Source organism: Bufo bufo, chromosome 2 (assembly GCF_905171765.1).
Source record: "Bufo bufo chromosome 2, aBufBuf1.1, whole genome shotgun sequence".
Taxonomy (NCBI): domain Eukaryota; kingdom Metazoa; phylum Chordata; class Amphibia; order Anura; family Bufonidae; genus Bufo; species Bufo bufo.
Genome location: NC_053390.1, coordinates 722,438,736 through 722,459,060, shown reverse-complemented (window position 1 = coordinate 722,459,060; position 20,325 = coordinate 722,438,736). Strand labels below are relative to the sequence as shown.

At 47.9% G+C, this 20,325-nt stretch overlaps 1 protein-coding gene across 3 annotated transcripts in view; it reads right to left on the bottom strand.

The window, feature by feature from the left end:
- DLC1 (DLC1 Rho GTPase activating protein) overlaps positions 1 to 20,325 on the bottom strand; it is a 590,258-nt gene that overhangs the window by 423,015 nt on the left and 146,918 nt on the right. For all 3 annotated transcript variants that reach the window (XR_005776381.1, XM_040418808.1, XM_040418809.1), the window contains exon 4: positions 17,078 to 17,215. Coding sequence is in view for 2 of the 3 variants with exons in the window: in XM_040418808.1 (XP_040274742.1) it covers positions 17,078 to 17,215 (138 nt within the window). In the remaining variant the exon portion in view is untranslated. The remainder of the gene's footprint in view (positions 1 to 17,077; positions 17,216 to 20,325) is intronic.

Below are 20,325 nucleotides of genomic sequence, written 5' to 3'. Positions count from 1 at the left end.
TTGCCCTGTGTTTAGCTCCATCCATCTTCCCGTCAACTCTGACTGGCTTCCTTGCCCCTGCTAAAGAAAAGCATCCCCACAGCATGATGCTGCCACCATCATGTTTCATGGTGAGGATGGTGTCTTCAAGGTGATCTGCAGTGTTAGTTTTTCACCACACATAACATTTAGGCCAAAAAGTTACATTTTGGTCTTATCTTACCATACCAACTTCTTCCACATATTTTCTGTTTCCCCTAGTTGGCTTGTGGTAAACTGCAAAGAAGACTTCTTATGGCTTGCTTTCAAAGATGGCTTTCTTCTTGTCACTCTTCTGTAAAGGCCAGATTTGTGAAGTACATGAATAATAGTTTTCTTGTGGACAGATTCTCCCAACTGAGCAATGGATCCCTGCAGCTCTTTCAGAGTGACCATGGGCCTCTTGGTTGCTTCTTTAAGTAGTGCTCTCCTTGCCTGGGCTGTCAGTTTAGGTGAATGGCCATGTCCTGGTAGGTTTGCAGTTGTGCCATACTCCTTCCATTTTTAGATGATGAATTGAACAGTGCTCAATGAGATGTCTGGTGTGTTCCTTGGTTTTCATGATGCTTCATTGATCTTTAATGGTCACTAATAGAGATGAGCGAATCGAAGCTGACCAAGTGCAATTCGTTACGAATTTCAGTAAAAATTTGATTTGCACCGAATGCAAATTTCCTCGCGATTCGTAGTAATGAATCGCATTTTTCCTAAAATGGCTGCTGCACGTGTGAGGACATGGAGAAAGGAAGTCTGGGAAGGCAGGATCACCCATACTGACATTCATGCAGCTAATCCTGTGATGTCACAGCCCTATAAATACGACAGCCATCTTAGAGTCTGCCATTCATCAGCATACTTAGTGCAGGGAGAGACGTGTCTGCAGGCGCTAGGGACAGTGATAGAAAAATCATCATTCTACAAAAAAAAAAAAAAAAGATTTACAAGTGCAGGGAAAGATTCTTCAAGGTGTAGGGAAAGGATAGGGAGGAATAATTCCACTGCATTTCTGTTAAACAGGGTTCATCCGGGGAGGTGACAGGGTAATAGGAACATTCCTATTACACTTTGCAGCACTGACTGGGCACCCAAATTGCCATTATACAGCTCTGCAGTTATTTCTTTTCAAGCCTTTTGTGACGTGTATTAGCACAAAAAAAAAAAATATATATATATATATATATATTTGCTGCTCAGCGGTGTAGTTATTTCTTGTAAAGCCTTTTGTGACGTGTATTAGCGTACATTTACCTCTCAAATGTGCAGTTTACTGTAGTAAAGGCTTTTGTGGGGTGTTTTCATTTCCTTTTTAATTATTTGATTTAATAGTATGTCAGGCAGAGAAGTGCCAGGCCCTGCACAGGGGAGTGGCAGAGGCCTAAATGTTTCTGGCGCAGGCAGAGGTCACAGAAGAGTAAGGAGGTGTGGCAGCAGGGGTCACTTCGAGAGGCCTGAGCTCCCAGTCTCGGCTAGTGGTCGTGTCGTGATCAGCAAACCAGCGGTTCTTGAGTGGTTGACTCAATCTTTGACTTCGTTGCAAGTGTCATCAGACACCCCCAGCCAAGAGTCAATGGGTTCGTCAGACACAAAACTTAGTTGTAATGGCCCTGGAACAGGCCCTGCACCCTCACCTGTCCTCAACCTGCCTCGGTCTTTTCTGTTCCCAGAGCCACAGAAGTATTGTATGCTATGGGCTCAGCTCCACTATACAGCGAGGTCGAGGTACTAGAGGACAGTCAGCAGCTACTGCCCAGCCAAGATCTGGAGGAGACATCCACCGCTTCCTCCACTAGGCGGGCAAGTAGTAATGAGGAGAGTGGCATGGGAGCTGGTGTTGCGAGCGGTCAGACTCCTGACCCAGAGACCGTTGAGGAGGACTCAGGACATCAGTGACGTGCAGACAGTACTCGATGATGATGATGTAGCTGATTGCACTTGGGAGCTGGGTGACGAAGGGGCTACATCATCATCGGGAAAAGAGGGTGGCAGCTTTGTCACGATAAGGTGTGGGAGGGAACACCACACCAAACACAAGAGGAGGGGGGGAATGTATATGGCCTAGTAGCTAGGGAGAGGAAAAGGTCACCATCTAATAACCCCAGGGCGATAGGTGAGAATGAAATTAAATCGGGTAAAAAACAACGACCATCTGGCCTGTATTGGGTTCAGTCATTTAGCCGAATCCAAGTAAGTTAGACTTTTGTGATCAGTAAGCACAGTAATAGGATGGATTGCTCCTTCCAACCAATGACACCATTCTTCAAAAGCCAACTTAATGGCCAGCAATTCCCTATTACCCACGTCATAATTTCTTTCAGCAGTCGAGTTTCTTAGAGAAAAATACACATGGGCGCCATTTACTGGGTGAAGGACCCTGCGTCAAGACCGCTCCTACCCCAACCTCGGATGCTTTAACTTCCACAACAAACGGCTGTGACACATCCGGTTGCACCAGAATAGGGTCAGAAGCGAAACACTCCTTTACCGCTGAAAAATCAGAGAAACAGAGAAATCAGCACCCTTCCTAGTCATGTCTGTTAAAGGTTTAACCACAGTCGAATAATTCTGGATAAATTTACGGTAGTAGTTGGTAAACCCCAAAAACCGCATAAGCGCCTTCAGATTTTTGGGTCGATCCCAGTCCAACACGGCACAGACTTTTTCGGGATCCATACGAAAAACTGAGGGTGAGAGCAGGCAACCCAGGAATTGCACTTCCTGAACTGCAAATACACTTTTTCCATCTTAGCATATAACTTATTCACTCTTAGGATCTGTAACACCTGTCACACATGATCCTGATGAGTCTCCATATCGGGAAAATGAATTAATATGTCATCCAGATATACAACAACAAACCTCCCCACTAGATGATGAAAAATGTCATTGATAAAGTGTTGAAAAACCGCTGGAGCATTGGTTAACCCAAAAGGCATGACCAGATTCTCAAAATGGCCCTCAGTGGTAATAAATCCAGTCTTCCACTCATCCCCCTCCTTGATCCTTACCAGATTATAATCCCCCCTCAGATCCAACTTAGAAAACACCTTGGCACCGACAATCTGATTAAACAAATCCAGGATTAAAGGAAGAGGGTAAGGATCACGGATGGTAATACGGTTGAGCTCACGGAAGTTCGGACATGGAATCAAGGTACCATCCTTCTTTTGGATGGTCTGATATGTCCCTTTGCCAAACTCTCGGATATATATTCTCGCATACCCTTTGTTTCGGGTTCCGAAAGATTATACAACCGAGATTTGGGCAGTTTAGATCCGGGAATAAGATTGACGGAACAATCACATTCCTGAAGCGGAGGTAACCCATGGTTACCACTCTAAGAAAATACATCAGAAAATTTGGAAATGAACAAGGGTACAGCTTTAGTGGTGACCACAGAGAACGATGTATTAAGACAGTTGTCTATGCAAAATTCACTCCAATCGAGAATCTGTCTTGCTTGCCAATTGATGGTAGGGTTATGTTTGCTTAACCACGGTAGACCTAACACCAACGGAGCAGGCAGACCCTCCAAAACATAACATGAGATAGATTCCTGATGAAAATCACCAACTCTTAAATGAATGTCATTCACCACCTGCGACAGGCATTTTTGGGTAAGAGGTGCTGAATCAATTGCAAAGACAGAAATACTTTTCTCTAGTGCACTAGTAGTCAAACCATGCATACGAACGAACTGTCCATCAATCAGGTTAACCCCTGCCCCATTGTCGATAAATACTTTGATTTCCACAGTTTTGGACTCTAGCGCCACCTCAGCAGACAAGAGAAATCTGGTACTATCAGTAAAAGACAAAAGTACGTTTTCTTGCTCCCACCCACACCACCAATAGTAACTTGGGGACTAAACGTCTTTTTCTTGTTTTTACCTTGACACTGCAAGAACGGACAACTATTCACAAAATGTCCCTTCTTTCCACAACAAAAACAGACCCCCTTCATATGACCAAAGCTCTTACCAGCAGTCCCAGGAGTATCTCCCCCTGGCGTCATAGACTCATCACAAGGCGTAAACTCGAGAGTCTCTCGACCCAAAGTATCAGAGGGAGCCGCCATCTCATATGATAGTACCTCCTGAGAGCGAGGGACTTTAGATCTCCCTCCGTCTATCTATACGTACAGCAAGTGACATAGCTGCCTCCAAAGACTCAGGATTCTCGTTAAAGGCCAACGCGTCTTTCAGCCTCTCAGATAATCCCTGACAGAATTGAGTACGCAGAGCTGAATCATTCCACTCTGTATCCATAGCCCATCTCCTAAATTCAGGGCAGTAGATCTCCGCAGAACGCTTTCCCTGCCACAAGCCACGCAACTTAGTCTCTGCCAGGGAAATCCGATCCGGTCGTCGTAAATCAAACCCAGAGCTCTGAAAAACTCATCCACTGACTGGAGGGACTGTGATCCAGTCGGCAAAGAAAAGGCCCAAGCCTGGGCGTCTCCTTTAAGCAGTGAGATGATGATACGCACTCTTTGACTCTCATCGCCAGAAGAGCAAGGACGCAGCTTAAAATATAGTTTACATGACTCCCTAAACAGGGCAAAATTATCACTGCCCCCGGAAAACCTGTCTGGGAGAGCAACCTTAGGTTCAGGGCAGGCCTGATTCCCACAGTCGGAACCAGCTGCCAGAGGTCTTTGAATCTGTGTGATGGTATTGCGGAGGTCAGCTACCTCCAAAGACAACCCCTGTAGTTGTCCAACCAATACAGGGATTGGATCCATTGCTGCACTGATACAAACAAAATGGCGGTTTTGGCGGTGTATAATGTCACGACGAGGTGTGGGAAGGAACACCACACCAAACACAAGGAGGGGGGGAAAGGGCCCAAAGACAACCCGTTCCTTAAGCAGAAGGAACAGGGGTCTTGACTCAGACCAGATACCAAAAGGCAGGGGAAACAACACAAAACAAATACAAAGGAATGAGACACTTACCTTCTGAAGTAGAAGAAAGATCAGGAACACCAGAGGAGACAACACACCCCAGCTCTTCCACTTGCAAATTAAGCTATACACCGCAAGGAGTGAAGGGAGTAGCCAGACTTAAATAGTAATGACCACTATGCTGCACCTGACTAGAGGTGTGGTCATTTTCATCAACAAAGTGAAATTAAAAGAGGCTGTCAGATGACATCACTAGCAGACAGCCTCTCTGACCTTCTAACACCTAGCCTGGGAGTGACCATGACAAGCTTGCATGTGAGGCAGCGGCGGAGCCAGCAAGTCGCTAGCGTGGGAGGGCGTCAGCAGGGTGGCAGGAGTGGGAGGTCGGGAGCCAAACAGGCCAGGGGTAGACCACCCACTTCGCGGGAGACTACATTCCCGGGAAGTTGCGGTGCAGGGGTCAAGGAGGCCGCCGGAGGAAGTGAACCTGGTCATATGTAGAATCTGTGGGCAGAAGGTGAAGCATGGCCAGGGTGCCAATTTTGGCACTACTGCCCTGCATCAACATATGCAGCGTCGCCATGCAGTGGCCTGGGAGAACCGTGGTGGTCCAGCCTGCTGCAGCAACAGCTGCACTACCCAGTGGCACGCACCCGGCTTCATACAGTCAAGGCTCCACCACCTCAGCGGAAGGGAGCTGTCTGTCATTCCCATCATCTGCTGGTCGTGTTGCTCCTGCTCCTCCTCCTCCTCCTCCTCCTAGTCTCTCATTCTGTCAGCAATCGATCACCGAAGCGATTGCCAAGAGACAACAGTATGCGTGCACTCATCCAATGGCGCAGAAGCTGAATGTGCGCCTGTCCAAGTTGCTGTTGATGCAATCCCTCCCTTTCAAAGTGGTGGACTCTGAGAGAACTGGTGGCTTGTGCCGAGCCGAGGTGAAGAGTCCCAATCCGTCATTTCTTTGCCAAAAGGCAGTACCAGCTCTACACAAATACGTAGAGCAGAAGGTGGGCCAGTCCTTGAGCCTGTTGGTGTCTTCCAAAGTGCACGGCAGCGCCGACGTGTGGGGCTGTAACTACGGCCAGGGACAGTACATGTCCTTTATGGCCCACTGGGTGAATGTGGTTTCTGCACAGCCACACCAGCAACTTGGCCAGGTGACGCCGCTTCCGCCTCCACGTTGTCACGCCGTTGGTCAAGCAACAATGTCTGCCTCTGCCTCCTCAACCTTCACCGTGTCCTCAGCCTCCACTGCAGGGACAATTCACAGTGCCCCTCCAGCATACCACATGTGTAGGGCATGGCAGTGTCACTCTGTTCTTGACCTCATTTGTCTTGGCGAACGGAGTCACCCAGGGGAGGAACTGCTCCGTGTCCTTCAGCAAGAAATCGAATCCTGGCTTTCTCCCGGACAACTCAAAATCTGAACCATGGTAATCCACAACGGGAAGAACATTGTGTTGGCACTGCGTCAAGGAGGGCTGAGCCATGCGCACTGCATGGCACACGTGTTCAATCTGGTTGTCAAGCGTTTCCTTAAGTCTTCCACCAATCTACAAGATATCATAAAAATGACCAGGAAACTTTGCATGCATTTCAGCCACTCGTACACCACGAAGCACACCCTCCTTGAGCTGCAGTGACAGAACGGCATCCCCCGACATAGGCTGATATGCGACATTTTCACCCATTGGAATTCCACCCTCCATATGTTGGACTGACTGTACGAACAGTGAAGGGCCATAAAGGATTTCCTGATGATCCAAGAGGACAGGAGTACTCCGCTGTGTAACTTCGATGTCAGCCAGTGGCAGTTCATGCGTGACATCTACCGTTTGCTCAGGCACTTTGAGGATGCCATGTTACTTGTCAGTTGCCAGGACTACGGGATGAACGACGTCATTCCACTGCTTTCATGTCCTTGAACAGATGCTAAATATGGCCGGTCAGGGGACTAGAGCCTTTGCTCCTAGATCTCACGTCCACATGAGCCCTGTGTGGGCTGAATTGGAGGAGGAGGAGGACATTGGAGCACAAGCAATGTGTAGCGAAATAGGTGGTTTTTCGACACAGGTGACAGGAGAGAAGGAGCAGGAGCAGCCGGAGGAGCAAGAGGGAGATGAGGAAGACGAGGCAGATGACCCAGGCACACCGTGGAAGTTTGCAGTGGAGATGGAGGCAGGGAGTCTCTCCAAGTCACTTGCGCAAATGGCCCGCTGCATGCTCTGTTGCTTGGGTAGTGACAGCCGAATTGTCACCATTCGGCAAGGGGATGACTTCTGGCTCTCCACTTTGTTGGACCCTCGCTACCGGTCCAAAATGGGGGCCTTTTTTACACCCACTGAGAGGGAGGACAAACTGAACTACTATAGAGACATCCTATGTAGTCAGTTGGCCGCTGGCTATCTGCGTCCATCCTCTCATAGATCTGACCGGGGGGCTCTCTGCACTCACGTTCCACTGCCATGGCTGCTGGGGAGGGGTGGGGTGACAGGAGCAGTAAACATAGAAGCATAGAAACATAGTATGTGTCGGCAGATAAGAACCATTTGGCCCATCTAGTCTGCCCAAATATACTGAATACTATGAATAGCCCCTGGCCCTATCTTATATGAAGGATGGCCTTATGCCTTTCCCATGCATGCTTAAACTCCTTCATTGTATTTGCAGCTACCACTTCTGCAGGAAGGCTATTCCATGCATCCACTACTCTCTCAGTAAAGTAATACTTCCTGATATTACTTTTAAACCTTCGCCCCTCTAATTTAAAACTATGTCCTCTTGTAGCAGTTTTATTATTTTAAATATTCTCTCCTCTTTTACCATGTTGATTATGTATTTAAAAGTTTATATCATACCCCTCTGTCTCATCTTTCTTCCAAGCTATACATGTTAAGGTCCTTTAACCTTTCCTGGTAAGTTTTATCTTGCAATCCATGTACTACTTTAGTAGCTCTTCTCTGAACTCTCTCCAAAGTATCAATATCCTTCTGGAGATATGGTCTCCAGTACTGCACACAATACTCCAAATGAGGTCTCACTAGTGCTCTGTAGAGCGGCATGAGCACCTCCCTCTTTCTACTGTTAATGCCTCTCCAGTACCAGCTCCTTCAGCAGCAGCCTCAGTCTAGAGTCGCTGATGAGCAGCATGCTTCACCCGCATAGTGAAGAAACTACTCACCAGCAGCTAGACATAGAGCAGGATCTGAACCAGCAGGTGGTGGCATACTTGGACAGCACCTCGCCAACCCACATTGAAGATCCGCTGGACTACTGGGCAGCCAAACTAGATTTGTGGCCGCAGCTAGCAGAGTTTTCCCTGGAAAAACTGTCCTGCCTGGCCAGTAGTGTGTCATCAGAGCGGATGTTTAGTGCGGTGGGAGCCCAAGAAGAACTCGCCTGTCCACCCAAAATGTGGAGAGAATGACCTTTGTCAAGATGAATCATCCGTGGATCAGCCAGGATTTCCACCCACCAATGCCTGATGCATCAGACTAGATCATCCATGGTGCCACACCAACACTTTGACAAAAGAGACCGGTTTCTTCTGGCTACCTGCCTCAGCTTCTATTCTGATGCTGCCACCCACCTGATGCCACACATCTGATGCCAAGTGCTCCTTCTTTCCCCCTCCATCTTCATTGGGTACTGGTATTGCCACCCACCTCCACACTATGTCACCCTGCCACTCTGTGGCCTCCTCATGAGGCCGCCACCTCCAGACTCTGTCATTGTGCCACTTTGTGGCCTCCTGATGCTGCTGCCACCTTTAGACTCTGTTATTGGGCCACTATGTGGTCTCCTCATGCGGCCGCCACCTTCAGATTCTGTCATTGGACCACTCCGTGGTCTCCTCATTCTGCCGCCACCTCCACACTGTCACCTAGCCACTCTGTGGCCTCCTGATGCTGCCGCCACCACCACACTCTGTCATTGTGCCATTCTTGGCCTCCTGATACTGCCGCTACCTACAGACTCTGTCATTGGCCCACTCTGTGGTCTCTTCATGCTGCTTCCACCTCACCACTATGTCATAGGGCCACTCTGTGGACTTCATATGCTGTTCTCACCCTCCACACTTCATGACTGGACCACTATTTAGCCTTTTTGGCTCGGCTGACATCATCATTTATTTAACCCTTCTTCGGATCTGTCAGAAGGAAGGAAAAATTAGATGCACAATGGATCCTGTCTGTGTAGCAGCTGTAAGGTCTGTATGGTCCCATCAGAATTGTCTTATGATTTTGTAGCCAAAAGCATGAGTGGGTACAAAACACAGAATGCATGCAACTATTCTGTTCACGTGTCATCTCTGTTTTGGATCCACTCCTGTTTTTTTTGGCATTAGCAATACTGATGGATTACTGACCAAATGCTGACCAAGTGAAGATGGATGCTCCACAGACAGGATCCGTTTTTTTGGGGTTATTGTTATGACGGATCAGAGTAAGGGCAAAATAATCTGTGACGTCAAAACATACTTACTGCTGACACCCTCTCCACTCTGTCGGGGGGCTCTACTTGTATAAGTGTTTAATAGAACAGGTTCTGTAGACATCTATGTGGAATCAGCTGACGACGGTGTAAAAGAAGTGCGCTTCTTCTTGGCGCTAACATCGACCTGTAAGGCTGAGGTCATGCTTGATTTATTTGATCAGTTTAGGCCCCATGACTGCCCAAATAAGTGAAGTGTGCAGTGATTCTTAGTGCGAATCTGTCATTCTGTCATCTGCATGTCAAACTGATTCACAGTATTATTTCACTACCAAAGCAGACACCCTATGCGTGTTACTGCAAGGCACAGTGTTCTACACCACTATAAAGGCTCTCTGCAGTCAGGAAATGACTTAACTTAACTTAATTCGCTGCAAATTTATTCGGATCGAACTAAATTTTTCCCAAAAAATTCGCAGAAATGGCGATTCGAATTTTTGAAAAATTCGCTTATCTCTAGTCACTAACAAACCTCTGAGGACTTCACAGAACAGCTGTAGTTTTTCTGAGAATAGACTACACACAGGTAGGCTCTATTTACTAATTTGGTAAATTCTGAGGGCAATTGGTCACACTGGATTTTATTTAGGGGTGTCAGAGTACAGGGGGCTGAATACAAATGCAGGCCACACTATTCAGATTTTTATTTATAAAATTTTTTGAAAATCATGTATAATTTTCTTTTCACTTCACATATGTTTGCTACTTTTTGTTGGCCTATCACATAGAATCCCAATAAAATATATATATGTTTGTGGGTGTAATGTGAAAAAATGTGGAAAGGTTCAAGAGGTATGAATCCTTTTTCAAGGCACTGTACATACAATGCCTTTGTAAAGTCTTCAGACCCTTTCACTTTTTTCCACATTTTGTTACATTGTGGCCTTGTGCTAAAATACAAAAAAGCAGTTTTCCTCCATCTTTCTGCTCTCAATACCCTATAATGAAAACAGAATGTTAGAAATCTTTGCTAATTTATTAAAAAGGAAAAACTAAAATCTTGCATTGACATAAGTATTCAGACCCTTTACTCAGGACTTTGTTGAAACACTTTTGGCAGAAAATAAAGCTTCTGGTCTTTTTGGGTATGATGACACAAGATTTATTTTCTGCCATTCTTCTCAGCAGATCCTCTCACTCTCTGTCAGGTTTGATGGGGACCGTTGATGGACAGCCATTTTCAAGTCTTTCCAGAGATGTTCAATTGGGTTCAAGTCAGGTCTCTGGATCGGCCACTCAAGGACAGGTTGTCCCTAAGCCACTTCGGTGTTGTCTTGGCTGCGTACTTAGGTTCACTGTATGCTTGGAAGGTGAACCTTCTGCCTAGTCTGAGGTCCAGAGCTCTATGGATCAGGTTTTCATTAAGAATATCTCTGTATCTTCTTTTTTGCAAATTCCATGTGATCTTTTTACAGAGGAGAGGCTTCTTTCTAGCCACTGTGCCTTAAAGCCCAGATTGGTGTAGTGCTGCAGGGATGTTTGACCTTCTGGATGTTTCTTCCATATGTACATAGGATCTTTGGAGCTCAGCTAGAGTGCCCATTGGGTCCTTGGTCACCTCTCTTTCCAAGGCCTTTCCCCTTTGATTACCTGGTTCGGTGGTGTGGCCAGTTCTGGGAAGAGTCCTAGTTATCCCAAACTTTTTCCATTTAAGAATTATGGAGGCCATTGTGCTTTTGGTAACTTTCAGCCTTCTCAAAAACTATGCCTTCACACAATACTGTCTGAGCTCTACAGGCAGTTCTTTCATCCTCATGGCTTGGTTTTTGCCCTGATATGCATTGTCAGCTGTAAGACCTTATATCAAGGGGGTATGTCTTTACAAACAAAAAATTATAGGTCCCACTTCTTAAAATCCATGAATCCTTTTCCAGTAATATCAATAACATACATACATGTCAGTAGCATTTCCTGACATATATAAAGGAAAACAGGAAATGTGAGCATAGCGTTAACCATAGGGTTCTTATTGCTGAGACTATGGGGGTATTGTCATGGTCTTACCTGCTTGCTGCTCTCCTTCGTTTGACATGTGCTGGCGGCCATCTTGGTTTCTGGGTTTCTTGTAGCCTTCCACCCTGCGGCTCCTCCTTCCCCTGGGAGGAGCTGGATGCCTAGCTCATATATATAGGAGGTCTGTGGCTTCAGTTCCTTGCTTGGTCCTCTTGTGTTCACATGCTTCTAAGACTGCTGCTGCTTCTGGTTCCTGATCCTGGCTTCGTCTGACTACCCTGCTGGTTCCTGATCCTGGCTTCGTCTGACTACCCTGCTGATTCCTGATCCTGGCTTCGTCTGACTACCCTTCTGGTTCCTGACCTCTGGCTTCGCAAAGACTCTGCTCGGTTTCACCATCCGTTTGGACTTTTGCTTTACAGCTTTATTTTCAATAAAGCCTTCTTATTTTCACTTATCTCTTGTTGTACGTCTGGTTCATGGTTCCGTGACATTAGGACCAAGCCATGAATTCTGACGGTACAGGGCCATCCTCGCTACCCACGCTGGTTGCCAGACTTGATCAGCAGGATCACCTGTTGGGTCGGTTCGCTGTGGCGTTGCAAACCCTGCTTGAACGCACGGCTCATTTCGCTCCCGTTGCCGATGGGTCGGTTGTTGCTCCTGGGCTCGCTCCTACTGCCGCTCCGGTTGTTGCGCCAGAGTCTACCCCGACACCTGTTGTTGCGCCTGCGGTGTTTCGGGGTATGACCGGTTCTGCCCCTCTTCCACAGCGCTTTGGGGGAGAGCCAACTCAGTGCCGAGGTTTCCTTAACCAGGTGGGCATTTATTTCGAGTTGCTGCCACATGCCTTTCCTACTGAGAGATCAAAGGTGGGCTTCTTGATCTCGCTGCTCTCGGACAAGGCCTTGGCCTGGTCCAGCCCTTTATGGGAGAACAACAATCCGGTGGTTGCCGAGTTTTCCGGTTTTGTTGCTTCTCTTCGGAAGGTATTCGATGTGCCGGCTCGTGCTGCCTCTGCTGCGAAGCTCCTTATGTCCATCAGACAGGGTTCACGATCCGTAGCTGAATACGCCATTGAGTTTCGTACCCTGGCAGCAGAGGTGGGCTGGAATAATGAGGCTCTGGTCACTGCTTTCTCTCATGGTCTCTCGGATGCCTTGAAGGATGAGGTTGCAGCTAAGGACCTACCAGTTGAGCTCGAGTCTCTTATTTCTTTCCTGATTTTGATTGACACCAGACTCAGGGAGAGACCTTCCTTTAAGGAGAACCTGCGGAGGTCTTCTAACAGATTGGTGCCTACGTTTGCTGTCCCACCCGTGCCTCCCTCTCCTCCCACGCCTCCTGGGGATGACTTGTCTGGGGGTGAACCCATGCAGCTGGGGTTTGCTCGCCTGTCCGAGGGGGAGAGGGCACTCCGGAGACGCGAGGGCCGATGCATGTACTGTGGTCTCGGTGGGCATTTTCGGTTGGCATGTCCGAACCGTCCGGGAAACGCTCGTACCCTGAGATCCTGTCGGGGGCAGATCTTGGGTGGAGTCTCCTCGTCCCCGGTTTCCCGTGTTGACAAACCACTGATCACTGTTGTCCTCTCCTGGGTCAGGGGCTCGGTGACGACCCAGGCGTTGGTGGACTCTGGTGCCTGTGGTTTGTTCATTGATAGTGTGTTCGCTGCCGCCAATTCCATTCCTCTGCAGGCTCGAGGTTCCCCACTGGCTCTTGAGGCGATAGACGGCAGACCCCTTCTGCCGCCACACGTGACTCATGAGACCCTTCCAGTGGGGATAGCCATTGGTGCCGTTCACAGAGAGTCGGTCTGCCTCCAGGTTATTTCGTCTCCACACTACTCGGTGGTCTTGGGGTACCCCTGGCTCCAGAAGCATAATCCGACTTTCGATTGGAGATCGGTCGAGATCCTCTCGTGGTCACCGCAGTGTGGGGCTAGTTGCATCCATGGGTCTGTCAAGTTGCTGTGTACTTCCTCAGACTCTCTGTTGCCTCCTGAATACGAGGAGTACCGGGATGTATTCGATAAGGTGCGCGCGGTTGCCCTACCTCCGCACCGCCCATACGATTGTGCCATAGAGTTACAATCTGGTGCCGTTCCTCCTCGTGGCAAAGTCTATCCACTGTCGGTAGCGGAGAATGAGGCCATGGAGGAGTACGTGAGGGAGGCGCTTTCACGCGGACACATTCGCAAATCTTCGTCCCCGGCAGGGGCTGGATTTTTCTTTGTGAAAAAGAAGGGCGGTGAGTTGAGGCCTTGCATCGATTACAGGGGTCTCAATCGCATCACGATCAAGAACGCTTACCCGATACCCTTGATTTCCGAGCTGTTCGATCGCCTTAAAGGGGCCACGGTCTTTACCAAACTCGACCTGAGGGCGGCATATAACCTGGTAAGGATCAAGGCGGGCGATGAGTGGAAGACCGCGTTTAACACCAGGACCGGTCATTACGAATCCTTGGTTATGCCCTTTGGGTTGTGCAATGCGCCCGCAGTCTTTCAGGAATTCATCAACGATGTTTTCCGTGACCTGTTGCAGCAGTGTGTGGTAGTCTATTTGGATGACATCTTGGTATATTCTGAATCCATGGAGGCCCACATTCTGGATGTCAGACGAGAGAACAAGCTGTTCGGTAAGCTTGAGAAATGCGAATTTCACCGATCCCAGGTAACCTTCTTAGGTTACATCATTTCCGCTGAGGGGTTCTCCATGGATCCTGAGAAGGTTTCGGCTGTCTTACAGTGGCCCCAGCCCAGTGGTCTTCGTTCCCTGCAGCGCTTTTTGGGCTTCGCCAATTATTATCGGAAGTTCATCAGGGACTTTTCCATGCTGGCCAAGCCTCTCACGGATCTGACCAGGAAGGGCAGTAATTCCCAGGTCTGGCCGCTCGAGGCCATCCGAGCTTTTGAGGCCCTAAAGTCCGCCTTTGTGTCGGCTCCGATTCTGTCGCATCCCAACCCTGGGTTGCCCTTTGTCCTCGAGGTGGACGCGTCTGAGACGGGAGTAGGCGCCCTTCTGTCTCAGCGTAGAACACCAGAGGGTCCTCGGCTTCCTTGTGGGTTTTACTCCCGGAAACTGTCTTCCGCGGAGTGCAACTATCAGATTGGTGACAGGGAGTTATTGGCCATCGTGCAGGCCCTTAAAGAATGGAGGCACTTGCTCGAGGGTTCGGTGGTTCCGGTTCTCATCCTGACGGACCACAAGAATCTGACCTACCTTTCTGAGGCCAAGAGATTGACACCACGTCAGGCCAGATGGGCTCTGTTCTTGTCACGTTTTAATTACGTGGTCTCCTACCTACCCGGTTCCAAGAACATCAGGGCGGATGCCTTATCACGGCAGTACTCCGAGCTGTCCAGGGAGGAGTCGATTCCGACTTCGGTCATACCTCCGAATCAGATCCTGGCCGCCATTCGCACCAGCCTGACCTCTCCCCTGGGTGAGCAGATTTTGGCGGCTCAATCTGGTGCTCCCTCTGGGAGACCCAACGGCAGATGTTTTGTGCCTGAGGAGTTGCGCACTCGGTTGTTGCGAACCTACCATAACTCCAAGACCGCGGGGCATCCTGGAAAGAATCAGCTGTCCTGGGCTGTTTCACGTCTGTTCTGGTGGCCTTCCCTACGTTCCGACATCGCCGCATATGTAGCGGCATGCTCCGTTTGTGCCCAGAGTAAGTCCCCTCGGCACCTTCCGTTGGGCCTTCTGCAACCCATAGCCACCGGGGAGCGCCCATGGTCACACCTGGGGATGGATTTCATTGTGGACCTCCCTGCATCCCGAGGCCATACGGTCATTCTCATGATTGTGGATCGGTTTTCCAAAATGTGCCACTGTGTTCCTCTCAAGAAGTTACCCTCTGCACAAGAGTTGGCCACGATTTTTGCCAGGGAGGTCTTCCGGTTGCACGGTTTGCCTAAGGAGATTGTGTCGGATCGGGGGAGTCAGTTTGTGTCCAGGTTCTGGCGCGCCTTTTGCTCCCAGTTGGGGATTCATCTCTCCTTCTCCTCGGCCTACCACCCTCAGTCCAATGGGGCCGCAGAACGATCCAATCAGGCCTTGGAGCAATTCCTTCGTTGCTATGTCTCCGATCACCAAGACAATTGGGTTGACCTCCTGCCTTGGGCTGAGTTTGCCAGGAACACGGCGGTGAACTCTTCCTCTGGGACGTCTCCCTTCATGGCCAATTATGGGTTCCAACCTGCCGTGTTACCGGAGGTATTCTCTCCCCAGGATATTCCGGCTGTGGAGGATCACCTTTCCGTCCTACGTGCTTCTTGGGTACAGATCCAGAAGTCCCTTGAGGTCTCTGCGCAGCGCCAGAGACTCCAGGCTGATCGCAGACGAGCGCCTGCTCCTTCCTACCAGGTCGGAGACCGTGTATGGTTGTCCACCCGCAACCTCAACCTTCGAGTGCCCACTCCCAAGCTGGCGCCTCGCTTTGTTGGTCCCTTCCGAGTGCTTCGCAGGGTAAACCCGGTAGCCTATGCCCTTGCGCTTCCTCCTGGCATGCGGATCTCCAACGTGTTTCATGTCTCCCTGTTGAAGCCACTGGTGTGTAATCGTTTCACTTCCTCGGTTCCTCGGCCTCGTCCGGTCCAAGTGGGCAATCGTGAGGAATATGAGGTGAGCAATATCCTGGACTCACGCCTGGTCCGCGGTCGGTTGCAGTTTTTGGTCCATTGGCGTGGTTATGGTCCAGAGGAGCGTTCCTGGGTTCCCTCCGCAGATGTCCATGCTCCTGCCTTGCTCCGAGCCTTCCACGCACGCTTCCCTCAGAAACCGTTTTGTGCTCCGTGGAGGAGGGGCCCTTGAGGGGGAGGTACTGTCATGGTCTTACCTGCTTGCTGCTCTCCTTCGTTTGACATGTGCTGGCGGCCATCTTGGTTTCTGGGTTTCTTGTAGCCTTCCACCCTGCGGCTCCTCCTTCCCCTGGGAGGAGCTGGATGCCTAGCTCATATATATAGGAGGTCTGTGGCTTCAGTTCCTTGCTTGGTCCTCTTGTGTTCACATGCTTCTAAGACTTCTGCTGCTTCTGGTTCCTGATCCTGGCTTCGTCTGACTACCCTGCTGGTTCCTGATCCTGGCTTCGTCTGACTACCCTGCTGGTTCCTGATCCTGGCTTCGTCTGACTACCCTGCTGGTTCCTGATCCTGGCTTCGTCTGACTACCCTTCTGGTTCCTGACCTCTGGCTTCGCAAAGACTCTGCTCGGTTTCACCATCCGTTTGGACTTTTGCTTTACAGCTTTATTTTCAATAAAGCCTTCTTATTTTCACTTATCTCTTGTTGTACGTCTGGTTCATGGTTCCATGACAGGTATTCTGCATTACCCTACAGAGCCCAAGGACAAGAGTAGCACCCTTTTGTGAGGACCTGTACTGACAGTACTGGTCACTAGTTAGTTACAGTATTTTAGATGGAAATGCTTCTTGATATTTAAAAAAAATATCAGATAAGAGAATTGAGTAAAAAAACAGAAGAGTCATAATGAAATTATAATCGCCAAAGACATTTTAGACTATGGAACTGCAGATCAGTTTATAGCCTTGATTTATATTAATACAATGGAACTGGTCTAGAGAACTTTGGAAGACATCTTATAAATCTGTACCACCATTACAGCATAGGAATCCTCATTTCAAACATAAACAATTAGGCTTTGTATCAAAGTATCAAAGTAATAAAACTATTTTTGCTTACCGAAGCCTTTGGTTTTGCTCCACAGGCGAGTACCTGAGCTGGTGATGCATAGTCTACTGTCTGAACCTGAGAGATACTGTGATGAGGAGGACACAGAGGAGATATATCTTGTGCATTTTCAGAACCAAACCTTGTAACCTGGACAAAAGACAAGAAACATAAATCAAATTCATCAATCAACTTCATATCTGAAGTTCACTTTACTTTTGTACTTTAGTTTTTTGTTTATGCTCAACGGAGGCTTCTTTGGTGTCACCTTTTGGTGGTCAACCATACAATGTTTGTTAACATACTGGACAGGAATTATATTAAGAATCATCTTGCTACATGGGCTTCATACCAGTGGTGTAGTCTAACTCCATGTAAGTACAGCTCTGGTGGTTACAAAGAGCATCTCTCTCTGGAGGACCTATACGGTCCTGCATTATACAGATAACCCATTGATTTGAATGGGCATTGTTTAATTGTTTAATGTGGCGATCCTGCAGAGAAACTGCTAGATTCCCTCTCAGAATACAGCTTATAACTGGGGTTAACCAGAGGGGGGGCAGTTTGCCATCTGCTAATTGTAAAGAGACACTTCTAACAAATAGGGATCGTCCAAAGCAGAGGACCCCTTTAAAAAGGCAGGTTTCCAAGTTTTAGGGCCCATGTTAGTACTTTTTTAAAAAAATCTGTGAGATTATAATTTTCTTGTCAGTAAACTGTGCTTAATATTTCCTGTAATCTTTTATTAACCTGCAGAGTGTTTACAAGCTGCGGACATCTGTAAGAGATTAGGGATGTGCACTGATGTCATTCCAGAGACATTTATGACTGTGTGAACGTTTTACATATAGAGGAGTAACAAGGACGGGTTCCTTCACTTACAGGAAATGCCTTTTGGTCTCTCAGTCCAAATACGTAAAATAATTACCAAGTCTGTTGGAAATGTTTAACGCTATTTCAGCTGCATGTATTTGTAGTGCATGACGATGAATGTTAGGACGATTGCCTCAAAATCTTCACGCAATTTTAAAGAATTATTGATTTTTCTAGCACCCTCCTCTGCAAGGTTTTGAAGTTGCATGCTATGAATTGGTGTTGAAATGTCAAAATGTTGGATAGTAATCCGGGAAGAGGGTCCAACAGATCTTAATCCAGATGTATCATTAACAGAAAATGATCTCCTATCCACAGTACAGGGATAAGTCTCTGATCGACAAGGCGGTCTGATCACTTGGGCCCCTGAAAATCACTAGAATGAGTACCTGTGAATGGAGTGGCAGTGCGCATGCGTGATAACAGCTAACAACATTCTAATAGGGGAGAACGGACCTCCATTCTCATGATCGGCAGGGCCCACAGCAGACCAACTTACAACTTGAGAAGGCTAACAAAACAAAATTAGAATTTTTATTAGAGGGGCAAAGGTCTAGCCGAACAGAAATTTTCAGCCAGCCCAGGGTTGCTGCCACACTCGTATAGTGCCCCCACTTGGCACATCGAGCGCCTATGTCAGTTGAAGAAAACAGCTCACTGCTGCTGCAGCCTCTCGGCACATGGCGCTACCCAGAACACACAGCGTCTCTGTCAGACAGGGGTGCACCTAGCCTTTCTGCTGCCTGAAGCAAAAACTGAAATGGTGCCCCCCCAATGCCAATTTATTAAATTAACCCCTTTACCACAATGAAAGCGCTCATTACCCATGGCCCTTCCGCTGCCCCACTCATGCCCCTACCTGGTGCTGCCTGAGCCGATTGCCTCACCTGGCCTCATTGGTGGTGCACCCCTGCTCTCAGATATTATATCACTGAGGATTTATAAGAGCTAGCCCCATTGCTTCAATTATAAATAATATGATTTATTAATTGTCAGTTTCCTCTGCTCATGGTCCCCTGGGCTCTCCATTTCTTAAATAAAAGAAATGCTATATTACCATGGTATCTAGATAATGTATAGTTATCCTTCCAAGGACCTTTTGAGTTAGGATCCGCTTTTATTTATCTGCCAAATACGTCTCAGTGTATCCCACTTTATTCCAATGTGCCACAGTTACTTTGTGTTTGATATGTTTTTATCTATGCAATATTTTATGTGCAGATGTAGCAGAGCTGAATCTTTTGTTTAAAGCAAACTCTGTTGCCCCATTAGAGGCATACCTAGGGTGCCTAGGCCCCAAAGTAAAATATAAAACAGGGACCCTACCAACAAAGTGCCGTTTATAATACTGGTGTCTTTGCCATGTGCCAGATGGGCTTTTAACTGTAATGTGTACTTGTAGTATACATATGTACTGTATGTACAGTCGTGGCCAAAAGTTTTGAGATTTACATAAATATTGGAAATTGGAAAAGTTGCTGCTTAAGTTTTTATAATAGCAATTTGCATATACTCCAGAATGTTATGAAGAGTGATCAGATGAATTGCATAGTCCTTCTTTGCCATGAAAATTAACTTAATCCCAAAAAACCTTTCCACTGCATATCATTGCTGTCATTAAAGGACCAGCTGAGATCATTTCAGTAATCGTCTTGTTAACTCAGGTGAGAATGTTAACGAGCACAGGGCTGGAGATCATTATGTCAGGCTGATTGGGTTAAAATGGCAGACTTGACATGTTAAAAGGAGCATGATGCTTGAAATCATTGTTCTTCCATTGTTAACCATGGTGACCTGCAAAGAAACGCGTGCAGCCATCATTGCGTTGCATAAAAATGGCTTCACAGGCAAGGATATTGTGGCTACTAAGATTGCACCTCAATCAACAATTTATAGGATCATCAAGAACTTCAAGGAAAGAGGTTCAATTCTTGTTAAGAAGGCTTCAGGGCGTCCAAGAAAGTCCAGCAAGCGCCAGGATCGTCTCCTAAAGAGGATTCAGCTGCGGGATCGGAGTGCCACCAGTGCAGAGCTTGCTCAGGAATGGCAGCAGGCAGGTGTGAGCGCATCTGCACGCACAGTGAGGTGAAGACTTTTGGAAGATGGCCTGGTGTCAAGAAGGGCAGCAAAGAAGCCACTTCTCTCGAAAAAAACATCAGGGACAGATTGATCCTCCGCAGAAAGTATGATGAATGGACTGCTGAGGACTGGGGCAAAGTCATATTCTCTGATGAAGCCTCTTTCCGATTGTTTGGGGCATCTGGAAAAAGGCTTGTCCGGAGAAGAAAAGGTGAGCGCTACCATCAGTCCTGTGTCATGCCAACAGTAAAGCATCCTGAGACCAGGGGCGTACATAGAAATCCTTGGGCCCCATAGCAAGAATCTTA